The following is a 15,649-nucleotide window of genomic DNA, read 5'->3' as shown; positions in this document are numbered from 1 at the left end:
CATAGGAAAGTAGTTATTGAAGAATTATGTGACTTGAATTAATTCGGATTCTTTCCCCAGATGATATTGCTGATAGGATGAGGATGGATGCTGGAGAAGTAACTTTGGTGAACCACAACTCCATTTTCAAAACCCATCTCCTGGCACAAACAAGTTTTCCAGAGGACCAGCTTTCATTTTCTGACCATCAGGTTAGGAATAATTTTCTTCCCTTAGTTAATGAATTACTTTGGCTTAAGTTTTCATCTGATGTAATTTAAATGCCACACTCAAAAGGACTAACATATATAAACTTTTTAGAATCAATATTTCTGGTGTTTCGAATTCTTTTTGATATATTAAAGTTAAGACAAGAACTAGGCTGTGTATGAGTGTTTTGAGAACAGTATCTTTTAGAAAACTTTTATTATTTCTGTGCATATTACAATCACCAAAGCACAGCACAGCGTTCTTTTAAACTAGTGTCTTAAAATTGCTGAGCATTAAATGGGGGGGGAGGGATATGTAAATATACAGAAGCTCTGAGATTTCCCTGTGCTATAAAATGTAATTTCTCAAAGGACCAACATGAATAGCATCCCCTGGGAGCTTGTTAGAAATCCAGAATCCCAGGCTTAACCCCAGACCTACTGAATCAGAATCTACAGTTTTAAAAATTTCCAGCTGATAAATAGAAATACCACATGATCCAATAATTTTTCTACTGGGTACTTACCCAAAGAAAATGAAAATACTTAATCAAAAAGATGTATGCACCCCTATGTTTATTGCAGCATTATTTACAACAGCCAAAGCATGGAAGCAGCCTAAACATCCATTGGTAGATGAACGGATAAGGAAGATGTGGTATACATATACACATATCATGCAGCCATAAAAAAGGATGAGATCTTGCCATTTGTGACAGTATGTATAGACCTAGAGAGTATTATGCTAAGTGAAATAAGACTGTGAAAGACAAATATCATGTGATTTCACTAATGTGTGAAATCTAAAAAACAAAACAAATAAATAACAGAACTTGATCTATAAATACAGAGAACAAACTGATGGTTGTGGGGAGGGGAGGGGAGGGGGAGCAAAGTGGGTGAAGGGGAGTGGGAGGTACAGGCTTCCAGTTATGTAGTGAATAAGTCACAGAAATAAAAGTCACAGCATAGGGAATATAGTGTGACAGACGGTAGCTACATTTGTGGTGAGGATGGCTTAACATATAGAAAAGTTTGGGGCGCCTGGGTGGCTCAGTCATTAAGCGTCTGCCTTCAGCTCAGGGCGTGATCCCGGAGTCCTGGGATCGAGCCCCACATCAGGCTGCTATACTGGGAGCCTGCTTCTTCCTCTCCCACTCCCCCTGCTTGTGTTCCCTCTCTCACTGGGTGTCTCTCTCTGTCAAATAAATAAAATCTTTAAAAAAAAAAAAAGAAAAGAAAAAGTCTCCAGCGGGTTTATTTGCACATTAAAGGTCTGAGGAGCATTGTTAATAAAGCAGTCTTTCTCAGTAGGAAAGCCATTACTAATATGGATGAGACAGTTCTTTACTGTGTGAATCTCTCCCAAGCAAAGCAGAATGTTTAGCATTCTTGGCCCTTGGGCACTAAATACCTGCAGCATCTGCCCCCAATAATCATTTTTGGTAACTGAATATATAGTCACACATTTCCGGATTGGTACTGGGGTGCAACCCCACCCCTGATTAAGAGCTTCTGTGTGAAGTTATCAAAAGATTCAAAAGCAGGGGCGCCTGGGTAGCACAGCGGTTAAGCGTCTGCCTTCGGCTCAGGGCGTGATCCCAGCGTTCTGGGTTCGAGCCCCACATCAGGCTCCTCTGCTATGAGCCTGCTTCTTCCTCTCCCACTCCCCCTGCTTGTGTTCCCTCTCTCGCTGGCTGTCTCTATCTCTGTTAAATAAATAAATAAAATCTTAAAAAAAAAAAAAAGATTCAAAAGCAGGTTCATTTGTCACCCTCTTTGATAAGTGATAGAACTGACTTTCAGAACAGGATATACTATGTGCATATTTACCTTTAACGAGCATTCTTTGAATTATGTTGTATAACAGATACTTTGCCTATTTTTCCCCTTGAAGCTTCAGTCATTTCATCAGATTGTCTATGCATTTTCCTTTCTTATTAGTATGTAGTTTTTTAATAATATATAAAAATATATAGTTATATTGAATTCTGAAATATGACATAATTTTGTTTAACGATACATTTTTCCAAGCATACATTTTGATTCCATTTTATTGTCAAAAATATGACTTAAGAAAAATCTTTTGCTCTGTTTAGATTTTACCTTCCAGGGAAGGAAATCTGGACCGACCTTATACATGTTCTACGAGAAGTGCAGCTTATCATCCAAGTTATTACTCAGGTATGACATGTTACTTGGAGTCACAGCATTTGTACCATTCAGATTTCTTCCCAGCAAATTGTGTGTGTTTACCATCTCTAGAGTGAAAACCTTGTCAAAAGCAAAATGGTATTTTCTCCACTAAAACGTCACTGTGTGTTGAGGGGGAGAGGGGAGGTTACTATAATACTTTACTGACCTAGTCTCAACCACTTACATTTAATGGAAAAGTTTTTTGGGGATCCATTCTCTTTTTGTTCGTTATGTCACTGTGAAAAGCAGTGCCGCTTTGGTTTTGGCTTTTTTTTTTTTTTTTTTTAAAGATACATGTGTGTGATGTAAAGGATATTTGTTTTGGATTGATATAAAGCACAGAGTTAGCCTATTTCTATTCTGCTTAAAACCATGAATCCTGAAAAATTATTTCTACCCAAGCTTCTCCCTCCATCAGGGCAGGAAATGTTAACTACATGTTTCTATCTAGCACCTGCCACAGCCATGCTTGCATATTCAAGGGCTTGCCTGTTCAGCTTGTGATCCATGGCAGAAGTCAGCATTCTCAGGCTATTCCTAGTCCCTGGCCTGCCCGACTTTCCATCTGCCCCCTTCCTAAGGTTAGGACTTCCAGTGATCTTCTGGTTCTGTCTTGGGGAAACTAAGAGGTTTTTGTTGGTTAGCTTCCTGGCAGTATGACCCAGGAAGATTATAGTTCCTTCCCGTGTCTTATCACTCCTAATGCTTTAGTCTCCTCACCTTCCCACAATATGGGAGTATTAGTAATACTGTTGAACCTGCCCTAATGGGATTTTTATAAGGATAAATTGAGGTAATAAATATGAAATGCAAATAATAATTATTGTTGTTATTTGGCTTCCTCAGGATTCTTTGTCACCAAGATGAGATCTCCTCCCCTAAAAAGACGTTAGTATGATGATCTTTTAGATTTATATTATATTTAAATGTCATTTAGGTGGGTGGTACTTTACCCTGGGCTCTGAATTTCCTCTCTTGGTATGGGAAATGGTCTCCGCAAAGTATGTGCATAGTTTGTATAGGAAAATCAGTTAACTGGCTCAGAAAGTAACTCTGCCATCATTATTATCGGGAAGGCCTTTCTGATGAGCAGAGAGCTGACATCTGGTTGGATAGTTCATCATTAATCCTAGGGAAAGGACAGTTGAGTGGATAATGAAATGAGGTCATTAATATTTCCATTTGAACTCAGACTATGTTTGCTTATAATTTCTTATGTTGATTTACCATTGGATAGAATATTTGCTTTTAGTTTAAAGTAATTGCTTAATAATAAACAATTATATATAGAAAATTATACTTACAGTCTCTTGACCATAACAGCTCAACTCTGTGGCCTTGTCCGTGTGTACATACATGATACACATTGTATGATTCAATACATATCTTTTTTGGCCCAATATTTTAATTTTTACTTTCCATCTGTTTACATGTTATTCGTGTCTTCCTTTTTCTGTTGATTTCTAATAATCCATGGAACTGATATGCATATTCACAATGCTTTATGTGCAATTCCAAAATCCAAAAAGCTCTGAAAACCAGAAATTCTTTTCATAATTCATTTGGCATCCAAACTGACCTGACCTGAATTCATTCCTTGGCAAAACCCACACGAACTGACATGAAGCTATTTATATTTTGTCTTCTATTTATTTATGTGAATATGAGTATTTATATATTTCACTGCAGATATAGCAATATGTTTGATCACAGGGTACAGCTTCAGATTATACCTCGAAGTGTTACATAGTATATACCAGGTTATCTTTATAAAATTCCAAAAATTTTAAATTCGGAAGTACAGTGGGACTTCGGGGCTATGATTTAGGGTTACGGTCCCATGCCTTCATTTGCTTCATTATTTTCTCTGTAGGTTAGGTTCCCTCCACACTCACTATTTTTAGCTATTGTAAATAATATGACTTAAAAACATTTGTATATATAGCCTTTTTTCTTTTAAATTTCATTACACCCTTGATATTCATAAAGGATATACCCAAGATCTTCTCAAATCTTCATGTTTTTGACTATGGTGGTATTTGTCTGGATTCTCGGCTTTCTACTCAATTACATGACTCTTGAGGGGTACATTTTTCCTATGTTTGTCCTCATACCATAAGTTGACCCCCATATTAAAATCTTACACTGAAGTTTTGACTCTCACTTGAAGGCCATTTTTTAAGAAAAGAAAAAAATTACTCCGTAACAGTTACTGTATACATGCTAATGAGTAGCGAATAACAGCAGTGAATAAACAGCCATATTGAAATGGGGCTGCTGAGCTATTAGATTCATTCTCTAAATTACAGCCTGAAGCAGAGGATTCAGATATGCACCTCTACCAAATTTCATCTCGTCCCTGACCAAACAAATGTATGGCACGGCACAGATCTCCAGGATTGCTCTCTGACAATCAGAATTTTAAATCTGTGAAGGCCAAGGGTTTAAATACTTTTTTCTTAAAGTCTTCACTTTAAATCTACTTTTTACTGTGTATTTTCCTTAACTTCATTCCTTTGCCACACCCATTCCAATCGATTGTAAGTCCTGCGGAATTTTGTCTCTGCTCTCTCCTTTGTATGTCTTTTCCGATAATCCCCACATGGATTTCTGTGGTCAGTCACCGTGAGCTTCATTGGTCGATTGGGCGAGATGAGGGTCTCCAGTTTACCTGCCTTAGTCTTCTCATTCTGTCTTGGTGTTTGTCTCCTCTCCTGCTGTTCTCTTCCATGAAGGTGAAAACGAACATGGGAAAGCCCCAAACTTTAGAATCTAGGGTCTGGAGCTTACCATTTACTGCTTTACTGCGTCTGCCTCTCTATATCAAGTTTTTAAAAAGTCTGCTTCTTAATCCACTTAAGATTAGACTATTTAAAAGAATCTTTTTTAGAAAGCAGAGAAAATGCAACTCTTTAATAATTTCTGGTCAGACATCAAGACCTCTTGCTTTTATTAAAAACACAATTGAAAATGAGAACATTTTAAACACTAAACAAAGAAAAGTAGATTAAGATAAAAATAAATGATTTTGCTCATGCTTAGAATCATTATCAGCATCTTATCTTTGGAAAATATGTTAAATTACGCTCCCAAAGTGGCCTTTAGTAGATGATTTAAAGCATCCTGCTCTTTATAATAACTAAACCTGAAAGTTGACAGGAGCAACTGATGATGGTTACTTTCATTGTGAGTGACTGCCTGACATACTTTTTTTAAAATATAAAGTTTATTTCATTATGTCCTTTAAAGTATTGCCTGTCCTTGTAGAAAATTTGTAGAGAAAGGTAGAAAAATACCCATCATTCTATTATTGGAACACAACCAAAATTAAACTTTTGGTGTCTATCCTTATAGTTTTGTGTGTGCGTATCTGCACATAATAAGTAATCTTATTTGTGGCGTTTGCAATCTGATTTCTTAACGATGACAGAATACGAGGTTAAACCATCACTGAAAAACAGTCTGTCTGCGGCCCCATGTGTGTCCGTCTCTAACTCTGCTTGATTACATCATCAGTAGAAGACTGTTGATTGCTTTCATTGAGTGGGGATGGAACCACCTTGTTCTGGTTAAACAGACTGCCTGATCCGGTGCTTTTCCCTTGCATTTAAAAGCTAAAGCCTTTGTGAAATGCCATTGAGGAGGCTTCTCTGGCTTATCCTTGGTCTCAAATTTCACACTTATCAGGGTCATTTTGCATTTTTTGGTAGACATTCCTCAAGTAGACATCTCTAGTTAGATTATTCCCTAATCATATTTTAGCAAAAAAGTATGAGAGACAGATTTCTACATTTATTACTTTGCATTTAAAGATTAAAATGTTCCTGTCCTTTAATGATACTCTAATTAGCCTTATGTTTCTGTCCTTAAAGTAATAGTAATAGATGCTAAGTGTAGATACTGATTGCAAAGGTACAAGGTTATAATTCATTTTGAAAACAAATTTAATTATTAGATTAGGTTCATCCAGTGGTGAATCAACCGGTACTAATACCACCCCTGAATGCTGCTTTTTTTCCTGTCTTATTTATCCTAAGTCCTGATAATCCTGATCCGAAAAACCCACGAAAAACAAACAAAAAAAAAACCCACAGTACAAAACTTATTTTTGTCAGCCACCTTATTTTTTGGATACAGGATCAAAAGCTACATTAAATATTTTAAGTAACATAATGTGCAGAGTTCCATAGTCATATACTTTGAAAGAGGATCTTCAAAATGATGTTAGCATTAGGCAAAAATTCAGGAAATAGAGAATTCTCATTCTCATTTTTCCACTGGTGCTCCTCAGAGTTCCATAACCTGACGTCTGAAGTTATTTTAAAGGTGCTGTTTTAAATTGTCTGATCCTGCTGATAGGGAGAGGTGGATTTAGAAATTATTCTATTCCTGGGGCACCTGGGTGGCTCAGTTGGTTGAGCAGTCAACTCTTGATCTGGGCTCAGGTCTTGATCTCAGGCTGGTGAGTTCGAGCCCTGCATTGGGCTCCTGGCCGGGCATAGAGCCTACTTAAAAAAAAAAAAAAAAAAATTATTCTATTCCTGGCTGAAATTTCAAGAGACCTTTTCTTATCCCAGTTTGTAAGCCACAAGTCAGGAGATTCAGATAATAAATAATCCTCACTTAGTCTGATTGGAGTAACAGGCATTGGAGGGAGTATTGATATGTCTGATGATTATGACATTAAATGACCGAAGGTTATCATACCAGAACCACATGCATATGATGGGTCTTTCCTGCCATAAGCCAGCCAGAATAAGCAGCCATGAGGTTATCTCTGCTCTTAGAGAGAGCCCCGGAGTCGTGAACGTGGTAATTAAAAACAAGAAAGTGACACCAGCTGCTTATTAAGCGATAACTGTTGTTCATTTGAATTACAATTCTCCTTGGCCCTCCACCTGCTTTCTTACTGGTCTGGCCTACCTTCTTTCAGGCCCAGGCCTGGGAGTGCTTGCAAGATATAGTTGGGGTAAAATGTTGACTTTTGGTGGACACCACGGAGTCACATTGATGCAGATAAGGCACATGGCTGTGGCAGGATTCAGCTCCTTCATCAATTTTCAGGTTAGTATGGCTGAATCAATTATAGTTTGTAGAAGTTCCCTTACTGCAGACTTTACTGGCAGTTGAGACTGGGATCTTTCTTCATGAGAGACATGGTGCTTTACCACATTACTTTGGCATACAATGTTGGACATGGTTGCAGTCATATGGAAAACTACGACTGTAGGTATTTGTCTAATTATTCAAACTTTTATTCTTTTAGACAACCCTTCCTCAGACAGTTTTCTTGGCTCAGGAGATTTAAGAACCTTTGGCCAGAGTGCAAATGGCCAGTGGAGAAATTCCACTCCAGCATCAGGTTCAACTTTACAAAAATCAAGAAACAGCCGAAGTCTTTACCTCGAAACCCGAAAGACCTCAAGGTAGGTATTCTGGTCTCCTACTTCACAAGCCTTTCCTCTGATACAAGAGAAAATGACCATAAGATAGTTGTTGACGTTGGCTATTTATGTATGTGTGTATGTATTGGGTACAAAAAGGTGGTTTTATTAAAGCACGGGGACAGAACCGTCGGGCAGAAAGAGCTGCTGCCCCTGGATTGTGGGGAGCAACTCAACATCGGCGTTTTAAAGGAGTAACACCATTTCTGAACTTTAATCTGTGAAAATACGGAAATATCCATTTTAAACCTTCAACTTTCAATTTACTTGGTGCTGAATTTTGGTGACAGCCAAAATTTCTCATTAGAGGAGAGATTTGAGGGAGATTTTGGTTTATGTGAATATTTTGGGGTTAATATGGCTATTATGAATCTTAAAGTAGAAATCATTCAATTTCTACAGCTTCAATAGCAAAAAAGTCAGTATCCTTTATAGGCTCTCACATGAGCAGAGACCTGGCTTACACCAAAGAAGTTCTGCACCTCGTGGCCTTAATCAACCAGACCTAAACTACTTCTCTTAGAAAATAGAGTTACAAAGAACTTTTTCCTTTTTAGCCCAATTTCATAAGTGCTACCTATTCCCTCACCAAGCTTATACTGGTCATTAAAGACAAATGAAGTTTGGCTTAGAAACTTTTCCCTCAGGAACTTTATTAGTAAAATATTTCTTTTTTAAAATATTATTTATAACTTCTTAAATTTTACTCTGGTGATGGATTTGAAGAATGTGGGATCATTTAATTTCCTGTTTAGGCAAGGCTAAGCCTTCTGGTGTTAATAGAAACCAACAAGATGGGTTTATTTTATGATTATTAGCACATGGACTCTGGAACGTGTGTCAGTACTCCCAGGGCTGACCTTCCCCTCTTCTTCATATATTTTTAAATTACACAAGAATTCATTAATGCATTCACATTGTAAAAATTAAAACATTGCCAATAAACCTAAGATCCTTGACCATTCCTCACAATCCTATTCCCTTCCCCTTGGTGTGTTTCCTTCCAAACCTTTCCCTGTGCTTGTTTTTTTTTTTTTTTTAATTCATATATAGCATGAGATACATGCTATGTATACTATGAAATGTATAATGCTATTTTGTTTTCATTTAAGATTTTCTGTATGTATCATTTGGTAACTTGCTTTTTTTTTTTACTCAGGCCGTACTGTTATTTTTTTTTTTTTTTAAGGTTTTATTTATTTATTTGACAGAGATAGAGACAGCCAGCGAGAGAGGGAACACAGGCAGGGGGAGTGGGAGAGGAAGAAGCAGGCTCATAGCAGAGGAGCCTGATGTGGGGCTCGATCCCAGAACTCTGGGATCACGCCCTGAGCCAAAGGCAGATGCTCAACAACTGAGCCACCCAGGCGCCCCCGTACTGTTATTTTTTTAAATAACATTATAGAAATAAATACATGTGCTTTGTAAAAAGTCAGAAAATACAGATAGGTAAAAATAAAAAGTAAAAACATCATGTTTCCACCAGTGAGAGATCACCTCTGTAATATCCTGGTACATATCTTTTCAGATATTTTTCTCTGCATTTACATGCATTTTTGTCAATGTGGTGATTATTACCCTTAAGTCTCTTACAATCTAGAACAGCCCCTTTTTCTTATGACATGATTTTTTCTGCATAATGTTCCACCTTTTGGGTTGACAGGTTTCTTCCTTATAGTATTATTTTGTCATCTGTCCTCTGTATTTTTTTTGTAAACTAGATTTTTGTCTTGAATAAAAGCTGGTTCTGTTTTATCACATTAGAAAAACCTACAAATCTGGTTCTCCTCGTTAGTGACACTGGATTGACCTTTGGATTCGGGAGATAACAATCTGGTCCTTTTGTACTGTTAGGTTTTTCCCCCTTGTGATGACTAGAATGTAATCTAAATGGTGTTACATTGGCATTATATCAATGACCAATTTCACATCAGCCTAGTAGTTATTCATATCAATTGATAATCCTTACCTGATAATTTTTTTAAATTGAGGTGAAATTGACATACATTATATTAATTTCGAGTATATAACATAATGATTCAACATTTGTTATATATTGCAAAATGATCACAGTAAGTCTAGTTAACATCTATCACCATACATAGTTACAAAATAGTTTTTTCTTGTGTTGAGAACTTTTAAGACCTACTCTCTTAACAACTTATAAATATGCAATACAGTATTATTAGTTATAGTCAGCATGTTGTCCAATCATCCCCAGGACTTACTTATTTTGTATCTTGAAGTTTGTGTCTTTTAACCTTCTTTGACCTGATAATAGTTTTATTAAGAGTTAATGAAATAGTACTTTCCCAGTGCTACCATTTCTTCTGTACTTATTGTCATTCTGCTATGAAGGGAAGCTTTTTTTCCTCATTAGGTAGGGTTGTTTGGTACCCTGAAATACATTACTTACTGGAAAGGCAAGACATAGGATTAGATCTTTCTTTTTCATTACCAATTTTCAAAGTAGATTTGTGTTTTTTTTTAATAGCCACTTCTTGTGGTTCAGATGGATTTTTCTGTTCTTTTTTAGTGTCATCCCAAATTCAGTCCGCTACAATCATTATTCTTTTAATGTTCACATTCTCACAGCTTTGGCCACCGGGAGTTCCTTCAAGCTCACTGCTGTGTCTGGCCCAACCTCTTTAATTGTAGGTAGCATCCTTCCTTTCTGGCATTGCAAGATGGCCTCCCCACTGTTTTTTGTTTAGAAGAAAATCTTTTGCATTAAACACACACACACACTCTAGGAAGCATTAGAGCAAAAGGACTTGCGGGGAATCCGTGATATCTTCACCAGACAAATTACACTGCCCTGGCCTTTTATAGCAGTGTCCACCCGTCCTAAGGAAATAAGCCTGTTCCTGAAATTCTGATTCCTGGTTTCTTTCCCCACTCTGACACATACAGAAGCCATTGTAATTTGAAGAGTTAGAGAGAGAGCATGTAAGTGATTTCTTTAAGTTTTTATTTTAATTCCAGTTAGCATACAGTGTTATATTAATTTCAGATGTACAATATAGTGATTGGACACTTCCACACATCTACCCCAGTGCTCATTACAACAGGTGCACTCCTTAATCCCCATCACCTGTTTCACCTGTCTCTCCCACCTCCACCTCTTCTCTGGCAACCATTAGTTTGTTCTGTATAATTAAGAGTCTGTTTCTTGATTTGTCTCTCTCTTTTTCTTTTTTTTTCCCCTTTGAGAGAAAATATAAGTGCTTTTTGATTTTCTTTATACCTAGTCTGATTTCATTTGGATCGAGATCAAATGTACTGATTTAAAAAGTTGATTTCATTGAATTCAGCTTAGTCGGCTGTGTATCTCTTATTCTGCAAAATTCAGTATGCTGAGAGCAAGTAGTAGCTTATACTTGCTGGGCAATAACAGATGAAAAAGACCACATAGAAAGAACTTTAAATTATTAATCTAGTCTTAGAGATAAGACTGGGTTTTAAGTTAACAAAAGTATTTTTCCTGCCAGTTTTTTTCCCCATTATTTGAAGTTTAAAGAAACAAAAACAAAATTCTCCTTCAGAGGAGTTAAATAGGCCAGAAGAATTGACAGTGAGGTAGCTTAGGAGAAAGCCTTCTGGTTGTTTTTAATGAAGGAAGGGAGCCATCTGTTGGTTTTTCTAGGAAATTTAAAAATTCAGTTTAAAAGCTTCATTGAGAGGCTTCAGCTTTATCCATCTTTGCATATTTAATCTTAAAATAATTCCCTCCAAAGGACTTGTGGGAGGAGGCTACAGTGAGTAAATAGAAAGCATATGTTAGGGGCGCCTGGGTGGCACAGCGGTTAAGCGTCTGCCTTCGGCTCAGGGCGTGATCCTGGCGTTATGGGATCGAGCCCCACATCAGGCTCCTCCGCTATGAGCCTGCTTCTTCCTCTCCCACTCCCCCTGCTTCTGTTCCCTCTTTCGCTGGCTGTCTCTTCTGTGTCCTCTCTCGCTGGCTGTCTCTATCTCTGTGGAATAAATAAATAAAAATCTTAAATAAAAAAAAAAAAAGCATATGTTAGATCCCTCAGACCCAGGTTTTGTGAAGAAGTCTAACCTCATATACTTGTCATACTGCACAGGTCTTTGGTTCCTGACCAAAAGAACGGTAAAGCTAAGAAATACAATTTTTTTTTATAATTATGTAGTATGGCAAATAGGACTTTTTAAGTGGGAGAAACTGATGCAGCAACCCATGTATCATTTTTTGTATATTTACCTCAAATGGCACATCTCTCATTCTACCCATCGGTGTTGGTTTTGTTGACATTTTGGTGGTTTTTATTATTTCTTGAAAGTAGGTTCGATTTTCTTGCTGTTCTTTTCTTACAAACTCTGGTTTTTTTTGTTTGTTTTTTTAGTGGATTATCAAACACTTTTACGGGAAAGTCAAACCATCACTGCCATGTGTCTGCATATGAAAAATCTTTTCCTATTAAGCCTGTTCCAAGTCCATCTTGGAGTGGTTCATGTCGTCGAAACCTTTTGAGCCCCAAGAAAACTCAGAGGCGACATGTTAGTACAGCAGAAGAGGTAAGGAAAACCTGCAGCAAAGGCTGCTAAAGGTTAGAACCTTTCCCTGTACTTAGTCATTTGTTCTCTCTGCTTTAGATGTTTATTAACCATTCCATTTACTAATCCTTCCTGTGCTTTTTCTTTCTAAATTTTTTGAGTGCTGTCATTGTGCTAAAGAAATTAAAGAGAGACTTTAGCAGGACTTCCTCATTTCTCTTACTGTTTTCTATTCTTGCTGAGCAGCAGACTTAATTTTCAGTATTTTCTAAATGACTTCCGATACATCAAGCTATCTCTGTTCTCTCTTTTTTGGACCTTTCCTCAACTCATGTTTCTTGTGTTAAGACTGTTAACCTTTCTGGATTTGATAAAATACTTGCCCTTATCTCTTATTAGGACAATTTTCCCCTCATTATAAAAGGAAAATCTAAAAGCCAGCTAAATATTTTATGTCCCTTCATTGTGAGTAAGAAGATCTTTGAGATCATAGATATTCCCCAAAAGAAAGATGTTTTGTTGATACTTTGGTTGTTATATGCATTCAGTAAACATAAAGGAAAAAAAAAATCAATTCTGTAAACTTAATATGGCATGTAATTTATGTGGTAGAGAATGTGCTTGTACCTTTTAAATATTTATTATGCATCTAGTCGGCTTTGGACTGCTTGCTATGAAGATACAAATAAATAAAAATACCTTACATTTAGGTAGCTTATAGAGTTTCCAGGATGCTTTCAACACTTATTATGTTGAATCATTTTACTCCTGTGAAATAGGTAAAGATGAGGTAATATCCACATTTTATACACATTAGGAGAGTAAAGGTCAGAGGTCACACAGCTAGTAAATGGCCAGCCTACCACTCAGGTCTTCTGGAGTCTAGTCTGGTATGCTTCCTGTTATACAGCACAGTGGTGTGGTTCCAGCCCATTGGAGCTTACAGACTGGGGAGTCAAGAATACAGCATTTTGTGCTAAATAATTAGAGATTTTGGTAATGAAGATCTTTTAAGTGGCAAAACGTGATTATTTGTGACATGGTTAGTAAAAATGCTATACATTCTGTTAGGTTTTATGTTTGTATTGAATCTGAAATATTTAAGCAGAGGATGGCAGAACTAGTAAGTCATATGTAGTAGGGAAAGGGTAGACAAGCAACTGGCAGCGGTTGCCTTTGGTGATAAGAGCTGAGCAGTTATAAAAGTGAGATTTATCTTTCACTTTTGTACTACTGAATTTAGTACCATGTATGTATTAGTTATCACATAAATAATATTTTTAGATTACTGGGGTTGTGCTTCTGCTAGAGCCTAGGCAACCTGCAGGGTACAAAGAGACTTGTGGGGAAGGAGACAGCAGCAGCATGGTGGCTGGATATTGGCCTCCCAACCCTCCCCTACCTCACATGGCTGCTGCTGAGATCACTGGGATCCTTAAGACTATCTGTGTTCATTGTAAGCCTGCCATTCACCCACTAGGCAAATAGTCCTTTGGACCACTCAGTCCCTCCTCTTGTCACTTCTGCCTCCACCCGAGGACTTGGGCCAGCTGGATTATTTTCAACCCTCCAGGCCACAGGCTGGCAGTGTAGGACATGAAGCTGGAGTTCACTTTCCTTCTACAGTGCCAAGAAGATGACAAGGATTGAACCTATCCCATGCAACAAGAAATGCAGAAAATTTTGCGTCAGTTAGTTGTGTTTAGATCTATATTCTGCTATGAAAAGGGACTCACTTGTAGTACAGAAATAATGGAATCACCCATATAATACAAGTAAGACAAAATATTGGACCAAACTTTATTAAATCAAAGTATCAACAGATTATTTAGATATTTAGTGTTGGATAGTATGGATAATCTAGATTAAAATATAATACTTTTTTTTTCCCCCTGGGAATAAAGAATTTACTGGTGGGAGCTTACAAAGTGGAGGAAAAGTTATTTTCCATGGAGATATTGGGATCTCCAAAGGAGATGCAGTTGATTATGTTAACGAAGGAAAATTACGTATTAATGTTACTGCTGGATTTATCACCTTCAGGATTCTAAAGCCATCTATAAAATTAACATGATGTTGTTACCACTGCAGTGTTCAGTCTTAAAACAGGAGTTTAAAGAGAATACATAAAGAAGAACTTGGAACTATGTAAGTGGTGACTGGACCACCACTTGACTGATGGCTGATTCAAGGACATCATGAAAGGAACTGTATTGTCAAATAGGGTAACCACTAATCAGATGGGCTACTTAAATTAATTCAGTTAAAATTTAAAAAAAATTTAGTTTCTCAGTCACACTAGCCACATTTCAAGCCACATATTGCTAGTGGCTACCATATTGGACAATACAGATACAGAATATCTCCAATATAACTAACACTGTTTAGATGGTATGGATTTCTGTTTGGGAAAGAGAAAATACTAGGGATTTAAAAAATGTAAAACGGTAAAGACTCAAATAGTTTCTTTTCACTTATATGTTGCTTCCAGGCATGCTTCTCTGCAACATATTGAGCAACATTTTATTTTATTTATTTATTATTATTTTTTTTAAAGATTTTATTTATTTATTCGACAGAGATAGAGACAGCCAGCGAGAGAGGGAACACAAGCAGGGGGAGGGGGAGAGGAAGAAGCAGGCTCATAGCAGAGGAGCCTGATGTGGGGCTCGATCCCATAACGCCGGGATCATGCCCTGAGCCGAAGGCAGACGCTTAACCGCTGTGCCACCCAGGCGCCCCTGAGCAACATTTTAAGATGTTCGACTTCCTTCATAGATGACACTGGTGGTTTTATTCTTTGAAAACAAGACAAAACAAACTTTACAATTTTGTTATAACCAAGAATTTTGGACTCAAAAACAGAAAGTTGTTGAATTATGTGCTTTTGATAATTGAAATTTATTTATATAGTATAAAGCTATTACTTTAAACAGAATCAAAGTTGGGAGATTTATGAAGTTATTTGAGTAATTTATAACAAAAAGTTTTACTGGCTTTCTGAGATTTTGTGTTCTCTGTTAAATTTTTATAATTTTACAGACAGTTCAGTTTTGTGATGGAGACTTAACAGAAGCATCTAAATGCAAGAATCTGCCACATTTAAAAAAAAATCGAATTCAACACCTTATTTACCTTTAAACTGTTTTAAACTTTTCTTGGTCCTTTATTATGTTTAAAACATAACATGAGCCAGTTTCTTTTACTTTAACATATTATCCAATTATTACTTCTTTTTCTCTTAATTTCCTAATTTGCTTACTCAGTAGAAACAGTTTAATAAGTAATGTACAGAGAAAGATG

General features: G+C 36.9%; 1 protein-coding gene across 6 annotated transcripts in view; it reads left to right on the top strand.

Moving 5' to 3' along the window:
- The window catches only part of SENP1 (SUMO specific peptidase 1), a 53,849-nt gene that overhangs the window by 5,945 nt on the left and 32,255 nt on the right, over positions 1-15,649 (top strand). For 2 of the 6 annotated variants that reach the window (XM_044385500.3, XM_057318812.1), the window contains exons 3-7: positions 61-191; positions 2,288-2,372; positions 3,231-3,272; positions 7,651-7,810; positions 12,196-12,367. In XM_044385500.3, the coding sequence (XP_044241435.2) occupies positions 61-191; positions 2,288-2,372; positions 3,231-3,272; positions 7,651-7,810; positions 12,196-12,367 (590 nt within the window). Of the gene's footprint in view, positions 1-60; positions 192-2,287; positions 2,373-3,230; positions 3,273-7,650; positions 7,811-12,195; positions 12,368-15,649 lie in introns of those variants that run through there. The other 4 variants (XM_026502010.4, XM_057318813.1, XM_057318814.1 and 1 more) reach the window with 3 other exon arrangements.

This window comes from Ursus arctos, unplaced genomic scaffold (genome assembly GCF_023065955.2).
Source record: "Ursus arctos isolate Adak ecotype North America unplaced genomic scaffold, UrsArc2.0 scaffold_26, whole genome shotgun sequence".
NCBI lineage: Eukaryota > Metazoa > Chordata > Mammalia > Carnivora > Ursidae > Ursus > Ursus arctos.
Note: the sequence above shows the minus strand (reverse complement) of the source record. Positions and strands in the feature narration are given on the sequence as shown.